This window comes from Euwallacea similis, chromosome 35 (assembly GCF_039881205.1).
Source record: "Euwallacea similis isolate ESF13 chromosome 35, ESF131.1, whole genome shotgun sequence".
Taxonomy (NCBI): Eukaryota; Metazoa; Arthropoda; class Insecta; order Coleoptera; family Curculionidae; genus Euwallacea; species Euwallacea similis.
In genome coordinates, this window is record NC_089643.1 from 338,143 (window position 1) to 353,698 (window position 15,556).

Consider the following 15,556-nt stretch of genomic DNA (forward strand, 5'->3'; position numbering starts at 1 on the left):
GGAATATTTTTTATAACGTTAAACGCTTTCATGAAAAAAGAGGCTATTTCAATATTAAAACTTGAAGGCTAGATTAGGTACATTACGTTACTTATAAAAGAATAATTAAATAAGATATTGAAAACGTCTTTCACTTGCAAGAATGCATGCCTCTGCCCTTTTTCACATATTATCGCGCACTCACTGAAAAATCTCTGATGTATTTTTTATTACGTGAAATGAATGAATTAGATGATTTTTCAGTTCTTCCATAGCAACAACAGGAGTGCTGTAAACCAGTTTTAATTTGGCTCCATAAAAAAGATGAAACTATTAATATCAGATGATTGAGCGGACCATAGTTCCATTTTATAAAATACAGACAACTGTGCTTGATTTTCTTTCCATGAAAACGGTTAACGTTATTAAAAATATTCAAAAGATGTTTTGTTTAAAACATTCAGAGTTACATTAATGGGGATACCACTGACGAAATAACAAATATTTTATTCCCCTTAAAAGATGTATCCCTAGACTTGTTTTACGCTCCTCAATTTTCATGAAAATATTTAATGCCAGAACGAACCCATTTTTTTTAACACCGGGTATTTCAAATAGGAAGTGAAAACTAACCCATGTCATATAAATTTTTTTTCTTAAAATTATCCACCGCCTGAATTTTTGACATACTATTATGAAACACCTTGTATAAGTCGATTAGATAAGACAAAGTTACTAAATTTAATGTTAAACAAAGACTTGCAACCGATGTTATTAATTTTTATTTCCACCGCTTTAGGAGTGAACAATAATAAACCATGTAACAATTCGACCACAAAGTATTATGCAAATTTAATTCTTAGAGGCCCCATTTTGCTACTAAATTACGCACACAGACAATAAATTATTATTTATTTTATTGTGAAATCCATACAAATATATTGACAATTAATAATTAACAATTTACACAGCTTACGTTTCTATCAATCATCTAAACACGACTAGTTTTTGACATAAATATTTGAGCCACTAATACAATACGGTAAGTAATATTTAAAGGGAGGAAACGCTACGGATTATTATTTGTCTTTATTTATATCAACTGGTAAATATTCGAATGGAGAATAATTGTAGAACTACCTGAGAATAAATGACAGCAACAGGATATTACAAAAAAATCAATAAAAGCGCAAATTCCTGTATTAGACTTTTGATTTTCGATCCATCCCAATAGTTCTAAAGAAATGTTTTAGACCTCGATTAAAGCACTTTTGTTTCTGTAGTGAATTTACTATTCTCTGAAACATCTAGCAAATTGAGCCATACGTACCTACATATAAATACATTCAAATGCAAGCCTAAATAATAACAACAATAATAAACAGATCTATCACAAAAACAGTAGCAATGAGAGGGTGCAAAATAAATAAATAAAGCCTCAATTGTTATTGAGAATGAGTGAAAGACAACTACTTGCTATATAGAGAAATAAAAGAAATAACGGACAAAAATTTAAATAATTAATATCACAAACCGTGTCGTTGCTACACCTAAATTTCATATTATGCAGAGGCCAAGAGTATTTTAGGCCCTAATTTTGAAGGTTTCGCTACTACACCAACCTAAAGAACGCCACATTTCTGTCATGAAATTAACTAAAAAATTAAATATGCATTAGGGAACTAATATGAGATTCTACTGTAAAATTAAGGAAGATTCTATCTTAAACTTCAATAGCATCTGGCTGGCGGAGACAAACAAAGCTCCTTGGTCATTGCTTTGAGACCAGAATACTGAAAAATCACTAAATGCATGTTGACGAGCAACTTACTGAAATAAACCTAAAGGCAATTCCTTTGAAAAGTTACTATATAACCTATCAGGTACCATTACGTCATAAACGAAACTACTGCAAACCATTGCATAGTTGCCATAACAAAAAAATATCTTTAGTTTCTTTCAAAGGCAGATGAAGAACCTCTGACTAACACCAAGAAAAAACTATTAATAATTTCGAGTATTGAGTCAGATACTTGCGAGGACAATTCCCTCTTAAACGAAGCAGACCTATAGATGTTTCTGGACGTAATTCAGCTTTTGGAGGAGCTGGGGCCCGATTGAGGCTCACCGCTCGTAGAAGGCCCTTGGTCTTTGGTAGTGAGGGCCTGCAGTCTGGAAGGCAGGTCAGAGGAGGTTACAACTGCGTGTTGGCCTAAAAGCGTAACCAAGTATTTTCATAAAATATGGCTACAAGATATTGACCGCATTTTCCAAGCATCTCAATCAACGTTCTGTACTGTTGCCAACCAGGTGGACCACTAATTATTAGATTGTGACGCACGTAGACGCGGTCATTTGCCTAAGGATATTTTTGAATGGCTTTGAAGACCATTCAGAAGGGATTTTTTTACCTAAGATGTCCGGTAAGGCATTTCTGCGTCCGGTACGTCCAGAACTGAGAAACTCCTGTATGGGTGGTTCGTTTGGTGGGGGCAAATCCCTGGGTCTGGCACCTGCGCCCTGTGACCCTGCCTCCATCACAGCCAGCATCTTTAACACTACAAAAATAAAAGAAAAAAATAAAAAAACCTCAAACAAGAAATTTTACTTACAATATTTCACTTTGCGTTTAAAAACTTTGTTTTTTTCAATCACCCTCCGACTTTTAAACCTCGAGTTCACCACTAAATACATTCTGCATGCGACCTCAGACAACGCTTAGCGTTTTGTCACGTTCCTACACTATCCCAACAATTATTATTATTATTTTATAGCAGTATTAATAATTAATACCAAGAAACAGGACAGGGCTGAGATGTAACCCATTAAAGTTACAAATACAACACCTGCCAGGCGCACTTTCAAACTCATGTCTAGTCCGTCTCTGTTTGCGTCAATAATTTGCGTCCTTGATTACGTCGCACTTTACGGTTTTCCTCGGAAAAAACCTACGTCGTTGAGGTGACGTGATTAGCTGATTGAAATCTATGCAAATATGCCCTCGTTATAAAGATAGGGATGAGGCAAAAGTAAAAATAATCAATGCATAACTGGATGCAAAACAAAAATAAAAATGGCCCGTGTAATTTTATAGCTGCCAAAATAACGATAATCAAATATTCGCCAGCCAGGGAAAATAAACCAAGATTACTGTTACAAGGAGCTTTTGCTATTTATTCTGATGATGAAACTGGCCTTGTTCAAACTGAAACTAGGTCACCTGGTACTTTCAGTAAATAGGACAAGAAGAAATATCTCTATAGTACATGACACATCAAATACTCGGACTGGAACGACTTCAACAGGACTATGACCCACAAAAGACTTGAGAAAATATGTACTTGAGATATGAAAGTAACCTTTTTAGATCTGGAACAATAACGTCAGAGACTTTAAAGGGCATCATTGATGACGCGATTGATAAATCAACACCCAATAACTCAAGATCATCATAAGGGGAAATCAATGTTACGAAGTTGGTGCAAATATCACAAATGCTTGAGTGTAATTAAAATTACCTAAGCTGTGTAAATTGTTATGATTAAACTCCTTACCAGTTGGCAAATTTAAACATATTATTGGCAAAAAGTAAAGTTGACTATTCGAATGACCTTATTATTTTTATGCAAAAAACTACTCTAACTTACCAATAACATCTATCATACACTGAACAAAAACATTCAATCTAGGCAAAAAAGTTGCTGGAAAATCAATAGTTTATTAATTTTTCACATTACGTAGTGTATAGCCTCCTAGATAAAGATTATTTACAACAAACATTGATTTTATGAGCACTTTTTCCCCTAAATCTTTATATTTAAAATTGCATCTAAAACATAATTATGAATTAAACTCATATGAGGCCCTAAAACCACACTAATTCTAATTTATACCACCTTTATACCAATATTTACAAATATCTCAGGTATCACACCATCAAATCATGATGCTGTAAGGAACAATAACAGGCAAGTCACAAGATAGTTATGACCCTTATATCTCATAGGTGTTGTTTTTTAATACCCACTTATTATGATTTAACTACAATAAAACCTCAATTTAATGTTCAAAAATACCTCCTTGACTACTCCTCATTCAAGACTACCAGTCTGTATGGTTAATAAAAGGCTTCACCAGAAGCAGGTTAGAGTCCTCATTAGAGCCTCAGCATGTGTCATGCATGCAACTCGGCCTAATTAAGGGGGCCCCTAGAGCCCGCAGCAGCGCAAATAGTAGACTTAAGGGGCCGGCCTTAACTGGGACCTTGAACTACGCCTACCTGCTTGTCTGGAGAACCCTTTACGTGGGGATCTAGTTATGCGCCCCGCAGGGGCTTTTCGACCTACCATGGACATGCGGAGGGGCCGGATGAGGGCCTCCTGTGACGTGTCTCTGCTGGAACTATAGTGGGACACAATCGGGGTGTTTCACATAATATTTATATCGACTCAACGTCAAGAAAGAAGGAAAACAAACTGGAAAAGTGGAAAACTTTGGAATTTCTTTTTTGTTGATAGTTGATAGTTTGTTGACATCGAAAAACTTTGACAGTTGACATGGCATTGGAAATTAGCAGCTGAAATAGACATTCCTGTAAAATGTCGAAAGTCTATATTTGATTCACTTTTTCCTCTGCCTACTGAGAGTATTGAGTGAGATAGATTGATGATCTGAACATAAAAAAAAAACTAAACACCAATCAAGTCAATTTAAAATATTGAGGTTATAGCTTATTGTTTGTTTACTATTGTGGTTTTATCAAATACATAATTTTTAAGTTTGTCTTGATTAATTAATTATTTAAAATTAGTAAACAAAGACTGACAGACGCTGCACCTCCGAAATTATGTAATACTGCTGGTTCCAGGGCAGGCCTATGTTATACTGAATAGGTGTCTAAACATCATACCTAAATTGCTGTTTCTTTACAAAGGAGGATTAGTTACAACCTGCAAAAATGTTTTCTATAATATAGAAATATCAGTTTGTTGAGACACTCTTAGTCGTTATTAGCTCCTCTTAAGATAAATAATTGTTCCTCTACATAGTATTATTAAATACTAAATATCTACTGAGTGTTCACTGTTGTATGTAGATCGTTTGTACCCAACAGTCTCACCTTACTGAGGTTTGATTATCCTTTACCTCCCATTTAACATCATATCCCTAAGCTCTTGGTCAAAAACGAAATTATTTAATACCTATTTAGTTTGTTTCTGTCTCTCATGTTGTATTTAGTAGCAGTAGTGACAAAAGGCTTTTGAGTTAATTTGGCCCTATCCTAGAAATAGAAAATTTCACAGATTTTTCCTGATTAGAAATGAATCAATTCTACCAATTTCATTGAAAATTTTTAGGTATTATTATATGTACATAGTATATCCATACATACGTTTTGACAATTTGGATCCTTCCACCCCAAAAATGAAAACTGAAAGAAAATTCCCTAGACTAACCCCTTGCTTGGGCTTCAAAGGCATTTGCAATAAATTTATAAATTTCTAAACTCTCTCACATTTTCAAGAAGTTTGTTTCCTTCTGAAATGGTTTTTGGATTGAATCCGCAACATACTGGAATCCAGAACAATTACAACTATTTGACATGAGTACACTGTCAAATTTAAAGCAGTGAGAGGTTGTCCGCAGGACGGTTCTGTCCCCTCTTTATGGTTACTGCGTGGACGAATTGTGGGTCACTTTGGCCCTATAAGAAGTGGTAGTAGAGTAATCCTATGAGGAAATGGCCAAACAATACAGTATACGAGAGATGTTGAATATAGTGTACAGCTAATACGAAAAGGAGTACTGGACAATTGATCCCTGGAAAACGATTATTATTGCGTTTACCAAAAAGAGAAAACTGGACATCCTACAAGAATTACCATCCTCATTTGAGGTAAAAATTCTGTTTTCAACAAAAGAGAAATATCTGTGATCGACTTTAAGTAAATCACCAACATAGAACATCCATATGTCCAACACGGGGCAGAAAACTACTTTCACTGAGAATGTACAAAACCAGGTACACGAAATCCTGGAGAATCCCGGTAAACTTGGACTTACATGACGTTCATTAGACCAATAATCGCGTATGGAGCTATGGGTTGATTAAAAAAATCAAGCAAAGAACTATAATGCCAATTTAGAGTGTTTGTTTAAATCAAATTGAAATTTGCTTTTGACCTCATTCTACTGACATGCGAAGAAGCAGGCGAAATGGCTCAATTAAAATAGGTCAGAAAGCCAAGCAGTGATTAGCGCCCTAGTAATGCTGCATTTTTAATTTCCAAACAGTCTTGAACTTTTCATGACCTTAAATGCTTGGCGTGAGAATAATGGAGTCATGTTAATGTAGTTTTGAGACTCTTATTCTCACAAGTCATGTGAAAATCTCATATATGGAAACCAAGGACCCAGAAAGATTAATCTCTCTTGGTCCGAATCAGGGGAGACAAAATCTCACGACTTTTTTGACTGCTAGTTATTCTCATCGAAAGATTCTTAAACGAGACTGGAGAATAAAGGCTGTTTAATCCTCCAAGGGAAGAAAATCGCCGACACTCTCTCCATTCGGCATCGGATTCATTTTTCGTGGGACTTAATATTGGAAACATTCCACTGTATATCGAAAGCAAAGCTCCAGAGATGGCGCTAACCGAAGTTCCCTCTGTTTGTCGAAGGCAGAGCCTCAGAGATGGCGCGAGCTAATATTCGAGGAGCTCGGGAATAACCTACAGCATATGGCTCACTCCATGGGTTCCTAAAAGAACTCAATCCCTTATATGGTTAAGCAAATAATATGTAGCGATGTCATGACGGTTTACACATGGTCTGGTCTTGGTCGACTTGTACAGAATGGGCATTTCTGAAAAATTGAAATTCCCGCTGTGTGTTAAGAAGATGGAGACCGTGGACCGCTTTTTCTGCAAACGTCTAGTAATTTCCAGACAAAGATTTGACCTGATCGGCAGAGCAGTAATGGGATCAGAAGACCTCAACAGAACGTCATACAAAGAAGTAGTCAGGGGTTCGTGAAGAACAGGAACAAGTTAGGGGATAACCAGGAAATGTGCAAAGGGCAGTTTGGATTGAATGGAACCAGACAATGTAAGGTATCTTTAAGGAGTTTTAAGAGATTTTTCCAACTTATCAAAAATTGCCTGTTTTAGGGCTTTTTAAGAATTTCAAAAAAGACACGTTCCCAAATTATTTTCTTTTTTGAAAGTTTTTTTTGGTGCCAAAAATTTTGAAAATTGTCTAGGAATGATATGATTTTCATAAAAATTAATGAGAAAGGGATGGATTTCTGAGATATCGGTGAAAATTCCCAGGGGAGTTTCCCTCCGCAATATACATTTGAAGAATTAGCGAAAGCTGATCAGAGAATTTTTTAACGATTTTCCATGTTCAAAAAACGAAAAATTTTCTAGATACACATGAGTCAACAATTTTTATGGTAAACCCCTGAGGTTCAAAAATATCTTGTCGCTCATGTTTAGTTTCTACCTTAATTTAATGAAGGTTCAATTGCAGTAATTAAGTATGGGCACAGTGATTAAAATGCGCTAGCGAGTAATTAAAATATCGTATTTACAAATCTTCGAAGATTAACGATATTTCCTAGATTTTATTACCGTACTAAATTGATTTTTTTAGGAAAAATGTTGTCCTGTTTTAGCCTTAACACATGTGGAGGCTTTATATCAGTTTAAGTATTTGCATCTTGATAGAATTTCCAAACGGTACAAAATGGCAAATAATGTATATTTTAAATTTATGAATGATCCAAGTTGAACTTCCACCTTTTCGTTTCTAATTAGCTTCGTGGCTGCATGAATTTTGTGGAGAAATTATGCCATTTTTTTCAATAGAAGATACGAGACATTAGATAAGAGGAAAAATTAACTATGGAATTGGAATTGGAGCTCCAAATCAGACTAAACCAAAACTCTATATTTTATAGTTATGGTGGTGGAGATTTCGTTAGTAAGTTAATTAGCGATTAAGTGATGCCAAAATATCTAAAGTTTTAAACATGTCAATTTTAAAGTAGAATACAGTACAAAAAAAACGCTATTAAAACCATATTCAGTTGAATTTTTACATTAATAGGTATTTTACGTTTTCGTTGTTACCTATACAGGATGTCCCGTGACGCATCTAGTAAGTTAAGAGCATGTGGCCGAAGCAATTTTAAGTCAAAAATGTCTAATAAACATATGCTCTAAACTCACTCGTAACTTAATTACAAGCATCTGAGTTTTCTTAAAATTATTTTACATAATATAACCACACCTAGTGCAATTGCTCGGCCAGCATGGTCACCAGACTTAACTCCCCTTGACTATTTTCTTTGGGGATGGCTGAAAATCATGATTTATGTGGAAACTTAAAAAAAGTGAACATCTCGTCGCTAACATTATGAATGAAGTAGGAAATATTCCTACTCGCGCCGAGACTGTTAGAAGAGCCTGTTTTGAGGAGAGTTCAAACTTGCATCCACATGTGTATATTTTTAATTGGTGGTTAGTTTAAAAATAATAATGATGTTTACTTATTAATAAACTATGATTTATTAATGAACTAGGGTATTGATAAGCTGCGATAAGTAATAAGTGCTTGATGATAAAAACACAAAGCTCAGCTTTGCCCCAACATCAACCCACACCCACCCTACTTTTTCAGTATTTTCGAAATCGCTGCTTGTTTCTATACCTTACGAGATAGAAATAATTAAAATCTAACTGAAGTTACGTTAAAAATCTAAAATTTTTGTAGCTCAAGTAAGATCGAGTTTAGGTCCCATGGTCTCTAGACGTTTTTGACTTCAAATTGCTCCGGCAGTAGACTCTTAAGCCGTGGAAGAGGTATCTATACCCCTACCTACTCAGTCCATTGCATCATTTAACTACAGGCAGGTAACACTTCAAAATGCCTTATTTTTCTGTCTGTTTGTTTCCAATTACATTTTCCCTCAAATCGACCCATTTCTCTTTTTATTACCCACGACGTAACGCATACCACCATCATCCCGGCCCCGAGTGCATGTCCATATGCAAAAGAATTTGTCCCTCAATACCTACAACTACCAAATTACCATAAAATTATCCGCTCAAACAATACGGCATGTTGAGTTGACCGACATAATTGCCGTTTTAAATAAACGCAGATCAAGGGCCGAGATATATCTCCTCGTACCACCATGAATCCCATATGCCCTGCGGCTTCTCTATTTAAAGGGGCGATTTATGAGGGCGCAGCACGCGTGAGCACCGATTTCAAAGTTACCTTCTTCAGTCAGAGTGGAAATTTATATGTGGTATTATAGTACTTCGTGTGGACTACATGCGGGATTCCCACGAGACCTTTTTGGCTTTGAGGGGAGTATTATAGTTTTTCGTGATATGGTCCACAGTTTCCTGTTAGTAAAACGTTTGAAGGACTTATTAAACCTGTACGTCATAGTTTAGAAGAGTGGGTTTAAAGGAATTTTATACAGGGCGATCTGAGCTTAGATGCGGTGGTTCGATCTGTCCGGTCGGCCTCATCAGGGAAGAGCGAAACTCCTGAGGCTCTAAGCCTGCTTGCCTCGTTCCTAGCCAGCCCAATTCACCCGAACGAATTATTATTGAAAAAATTTCATGATTTTTCTTAACGCGATACCTCATGTAGGATGCATGTATTCGCCTTGTAAAATAACGTAATTTTCCTGTGTGTTGCATGTCCCGCATATAGACCTCCACCGTGCCGGCATATGACCCCTACGCCATCACCAATTGAGCGAGTTAAGCTCAATTAAGCGAGATGGTTCTTTAATTGAGTACAATTGCCGATGAGCATCAGCTTCACGACAGCAACAAGTTAGGCCGACCGAAATGTGTTTTCTGAATTTTATTTTTCCTTTGTTGGATACAGGATAGGTACTTCAATGAAAATGATGATAATTGTCGGGTTTTGTGCCGAGGGGCAAGTGGATGAGCCTCAATTGGCTCTGAAAATTGGTTTTTCCGTTAGAGCTAGTAGGGAAATATCCTTACTGCTTGTGTCCGAAAACCACATATACGGGGTGTCACAAAAATATACCGGCCAACTTTGAGGGGTGGTGGGGGACATCAATACAATTTTTTTTCAATAAACGTTTGCCCGATAGAGTTCCGTAAGGGCTATAGAGCAAATAAAATATCTTAAGCTACATCAAATAACTAAATTAATTATTGATTTATTTAGACTCCACTATCTTTCATTGAACATTTTTTGTTTCATCTACGTTTGTTGTTGGGGAACACAAACACTTCTTCATCACAATCAGGCACTCCAAGGATGCAAATTTTAAGACCGTAGTAGATATTCCTACATTATGATTATTCAGCTGGCACAGTAACATTAATTTCGTTGATTTTTAAATCAAAATTTGCATTAAAAATGAACAGTAATTTCTCACTTGAAGAACTTACCGATATGAATTGATGGATCGGAAGAGAATGTTCTGTAGCCTGGCCCGCGCGTTCTCCTGATCTCAACTCCCTGGATTTTTTCCTTTGGGGTTATCTCAAATCTCTGGTCTATGAAACGCCTGTTCGGAATGAGAAAAATCTCATGGTAAGAACAATGGCCAGTTGCACGCATCTAGAAGCGATTCCCGGAACAGTCAATAGGGTCTGCGAGTCAATAAGGTGACAGTGCAATCTTTGTATTGAAGCAAATGGTCAACATTTTGAACAATTACTGTAAGCCATAGTTTATTTATTAATAAAAAAAAAGGTCTAACAAAAACAAAAAGTTATTATAATCACCAAAACCATATTGTCTTTTTTCCGCTCAAACGGAGCATTTGCGGGCATATGTTTATTTAAGATAAAAGTTTGCATTGATGGCTCCCACCTCCCCTTAAAGTTTGTCGGTGTATTTTTGGGACACCCTGTAGAGTGGATCTTTTGCCTCTACAGGGTGTCTGGAAATAACGTCCAAAATATTTTGGGATGTGATTTTAGATATCAAAATAATTTAAAAAAGTTGCCGAAAACACCAAGCTTATTTCTGATATAATCACAAACAGTAAATATATGCTGCTGCAATTCCTCTCTAGTACCTATCGGAACAGCATAGACCAATTCCTTTAGGTATCCTCACAGAAAATAGTCGAGAGAATTTAAATCTGGGGAATGTGGTGGTCAATGCAGTGGTCCTATCGATCGTCCTGGATATAACTAGTCCAAACGTGCTCTTACATTGAGAAAGAAATGAGGCGGAGCCCCGTCTTGCATAAAAGATATACCGTATCTTAACTGGTATGGCACATCTTCCATTAAGTCCGGCAAATCGTTTTCAAAAAACTGTTGTTCGTTTAACTAGTTGAGAAGAACAAACGGTCCAATAAAGAAAATTCTTATTATTTCGGCTCAAATATTGACGGAAAATTTGTCACACACATAAGAAATGTCACAAACAAAAAAGTAAAGGCAACATTTACCTAGGAGACCGCCTATATGTGACGCCCATGACTAAAATCTGCAATTATTACTACGAAAAAAGTTTTATCATTCCAACTTATTAAAGTATACCGAATTTCATATTTTTAGCGCAAATCGCTCCGAAAATATTGCAAAAAAAAGATCTTCAGAGTTCCCCCTTCAGGGGGTTCCCCTTAATAAGCAATTTTTTGAGAATGTTTATAAGAATTTTTTTTATTATTTCGATACCTAGAATCACATCCAAGTTGTTGCACGTGATTAATCTCCCAATAAAATTGCTGATACATCTTATTATACAGGGCGGTACCAAACTATTTATAGAAACTCGTATCTAATTGCCACCAAAGCGTAGGAATTCCCATGGAGAATCTTCCTCGTTTAATGTTTGGTGTGTCTATATTGTACATACACACATGCCCAAAAATTTCAAATATTGAGAATTACAGTACTTACACCCTCGTATTCTATAAAAATTTTAATGAGATTAGAATTGGTCCGATTTCTAATTCAAGAACAACGCTGATTTGGTTGCCTCCAGGAAGACAAGCATGACTGGAAATATGTCAACCCCGTGTCCCTTTTGAGGGTGAAAGTGTTATGTTTTGGGGTAAAATTATGAAAAGAGCCCGTACTCCTTTAATGGTCCTCGAGCGAAAGATTTGGTATTGTTTACATCAAAGAAATTTTACATCCAGTTGTGCGTTTCTTTTGAGGAGTAGTTGATGAAGACTTTGTGTTTATGGATGACAATGCACCTCCTCATCGAACCACCGCAATACAAAGTTACCTTGAAGAGGAAGGAATGCAAAGACTACCATGGCCTGCCAACTCTCCCGATATGAATTTCATTGAACATGTCTTGGATATATTAGGAAGCCGCATTGGGAGAAGGAATAATCCACCTCTTACCCTTCGGGAACTTAATGACGCTGCACATGAGGAATGGAGAAGAATTTTTCAAGGAAATATTGACCATTTGATTGACAGCATGCCAAATCGTTTGCGGGCATCCGTGGAGGTAATAGAGACTAATCGTTTGGAGTTGCGGTTTCAATTGAATCAGTTTGTCGAAGACTCCAAGTGGTTAGCCTAGTGGCTCCAAATGGCTCACAGATTAAATGATGCAGTCCGCATTGGAAAAAACTAATTCGACTCAGTAGTGCAATGTTTATTTTGAAAAAACAATTTACTGCAATTAAATTAATATGAGTATGCTAAAAGTATATAAGTTAACATTTAACTCACATGTGCCGTTCTTACGTAACAATCAATATTTATTTAATTTTTGCGCGCTATTTAAACGTCACAGCTTAAATGATGCGGCTAAGAAAAAATGGCAGAAAACGTGTCAATTTAAATTTACGAAGTTGGCATCGATTCAGCAATTGTTTTTTACTTAGTTTGACATTTCAAAGCAATATGTCAATCAGTTAAACGAAACTACATAAGAATGAGTTGTCAAATAACGGTTAGTGAAAGAAACTTAATTTTAATCCACTTCAGAGGAGGGTATAGCCAAAGGGACATAGCGAAAATGGTAAATAAATGTCCATCAACTGTTCGGCACATCACTGAGCGTTATCGCAGTGAAAATAGAATTGCGAATTAGTCCTGAGTGGCCCCAAATAAAATATTCACGAAACGCGAAGAACAATGGATTATACGAGAAATAATCGATAATCCTAAAGAGAATTATCCAAAATTGTGTGTCGGGGTGGAAAGACAATTTGGGAAAAGATGCAACCGGGAAACAATTCGACGCATTTTGAGACAAAATTATTAGTATAATTTAATCATTCCAATAGACCCTCGACATAATCACCATCTCTTTCAAAACATTTAATCATTCTTTGACAATGAAATTTGATATGTGTTAGAACACTTAAACCTTACAAGAACGTCAGCAAATTTGATTCCAACGAAACGGTGCCTCGTGCCCTAGCACGTTAGCTGTTAGAGAATATCTTAAGAATATTTTCAATGGAAAAGTAAGTCACAGATATTCAACTATTTTTTAGCCCGCTAGATCTCCTGACTTAACCCTCATGGATTATTTCTTATGGGGTTACTTAAAACAAAAAATTTATCAGCACAAGAGGTTTCAAGATGTTAACCATTTGGAGAGGATCATATCGGAAGCGGATTACTCTAAATGTGATAATGGATGTATTAAGGGAATTTAGCAAAAGAACGATTAAATGGTTTGAAAGAGAGGTTGGCCATGCCGAGGCACTACTGGAATGGCTTAAAACTGAAGTAAATAATCCTACGTAGTTGCACAAATTGTTAATTGTTTGTCCTTTTCTATTAGAGCAAAATTCATATTTGTAATGATGTCTGATTATCTGATTTTAAATTTAAGACCATGCAGAACTTTTGCTGAAGAATAGCTTTTTCTCGTAAAATTGATAGTAAAAAAGCTGCCCACATGATTCCAACTGAAGTAGATACACCGTATTAAGACAGCATCTTGTACCAAGCCCTCAAAAATTAGGGCTCAACAATAACCATCGTTTTTGTCACGATAACGACGGTTGCTTCATAGCTGCCCAAATATCATTCAAACGCCAGCCCACTCACCAGATTTAAATCTAATGGAAAACTTGTGGTTGCCATTAAAAAGTAAAGCGCATAATGACCCAATATATCTGGCAAAAATTTCCCAAGTTTGGAGCACCATTGTCCCAGAAGATGCAAGAAATTTGGTAGAATCGATGCCTAGACACCTGCAAGCAGTCATTGATAACCAAGGGGGGCCGACCAAGTATTGGTAGTGCCAAATTAATTTATAGGCATTTTTTCCTGGTTAATTTTGTGATTTTGCGTTTTGTATCATTTATGCTATGTCGGACATACTTTCAAGGAAAAATTTGCTTATCTTAAGTGTACCTTAAGTATGCTTATCTTAAGTGTGACCTCCCTGAGGCAAAATATTCATTTGTATGCTCACAAAATGGTCATATTAAATCAATTTTATTGTCTTTTTTTTCAAAATAAACATTGTACCCCTGAGGCAAGTGAGCTTTATCTTAATATCGCCTGCATCATTTAAGCTGTGAGGCACTGCATGTAAAGGGGCACAAGTATGAGGAGGTAAGGGGGTGGGCGTGCCCCCTTGGAACTCATACTTCCTTGTTTCCTTAGCCCCGATTTCTGCTCCTTACTTAAGCGCTTACATAGTCGGACGTTTCACACCATCAGAAGCCCGATCCCGCCTTATTCCATTATTGGCAGTACCGTGCGACATCATAACACATCAATGCACTTTGAAAATCTTTCACAGAAATCGGTCACTAGCCGGCAATTGCGTCATCACTCTAGCTCGGATCTAGGACGGCGGTCACGTGTTCACGCTATTTGCTACATTATTCGTCGGGTACCACAGATTGCCGTATATACAGGGTGTCGCACTCGAGGGGGACGGGTCGCTGAGCCACCCTCGCCGCCAAAAGCCGAAATTTGACTGGGAGCGTTAACTGTGTAAAATGTTTTAATAGCAACAATTGGTCCATATTGAGCTGAATTGCATTAAAGAATCTGGCCAGTTAAACTAATATACTAATAGCTGCACTAATAGTCATTGTCGCTAATAGGGAAAAATTGGGTAAATTGATAAATTCACTTATAGACTATTGAGCCAAATGCGTGCGCTCACTGGTTAACTCCACCATGGTTTAATTGAACAATGCTGGATCTCTTAATTTTCTTTTAATTCTTCGTTTAGTTGGTGATCTGTGGTGGATTAGTGCCAGTGGGGAATTAACGGTCAATGGCGGTAAGTCAGTTGTGGAGAAGCAAAAACTGAAAATGCGCACCTTCCTTGAGAAAATTCCCATAACCACCCTCTTATGCCTATCACCTTCACCCCCTAATGGCATCATACAGGAATCAAATAATCATAGCATAAAGGCGAAATCATGGGGGCAGGTCTCACATTTCTTTCCGAGCTGTGAACTGTGATCGATAGAAAACTGATGGTGGTCACGTGGATAATGCGATGCTGATATGTGGGTTTCGCACCTTAATTTCGTTTTTTCTTGTGGGAATTTTCTTGCATAATGGCGTTATTAAGAACCCAACGCTATTCAACTAAGCCCATTAAGAAA

The 15,556-nt window shown here is 36.7% G+C and overlaps 1 protein-coding gene across 2 annotated transcripts; it reads right to left on the bottom strand.

Moving 5' to 3' along the window:
• Window positions 1-879: 879 nt before the first annotated feature.
• On the bottom strand, window positions 880-4,542 carry LOC136418407 (cAMP-dependent protein kinase inhibitor beta-like). 2 transcript variants are annotated; one of them, XM_066404461.1, is made up of 3 exons: window positions 4,259-4,542; window positions 2,391-2,537; window positions 880-2,191 (listed from the first exon to the last, which is right to left on the bottom strand). In XM_066404461.1, exons 1-3 carry the CDS (start codon window positions 4,332-4,334, stop codon window positions 2,070-2,072), a joined length of 345 nt encoding a protein of 114 aa, XP_066260558.1. In that variant the 5' UTR covers window positions 4,335-4,542; the 3' UTR covers window positions 880-2,069. The 2 variants fall into 2 exon arrangements, with proteins under 2 accessions (XP_066260558.1, XP_066260557.1); XM_066404460.1 differs by lacking the exon at window positions 4,259-4,542 and adding an exon at window positions 2,592-3,194.
• Between the last annotated feature and the right edge of the window lie 11,014 nt (window positions 4,543-15,556).

Excerpts from the sequence above, each read along its gene's own strand:
- LOC136418407 (XM_066404460.1), bottom strand. The coding sequence starts at position 2,673 with ATGTATTTAGTGGTGAACTCGAGGTTTAAAAGTCGGAGGGTGATTGAA. Across the intron at positions 2,538-2,591 it reads TAAACGCAAAGTGAAATATT|TGTTAAAGATGCTGGCTGTG; the intron begins GTAAGTAAAATT and ends TTATTTTTGTAG. Across the intron at positions 2,192-2,390 it reads TGCCTTACCGGACATCTTAG|GCCAACACGCAGTTGTAACC; the intron begins GTAAAAAAATCC and ends TTACGCTTTTAG.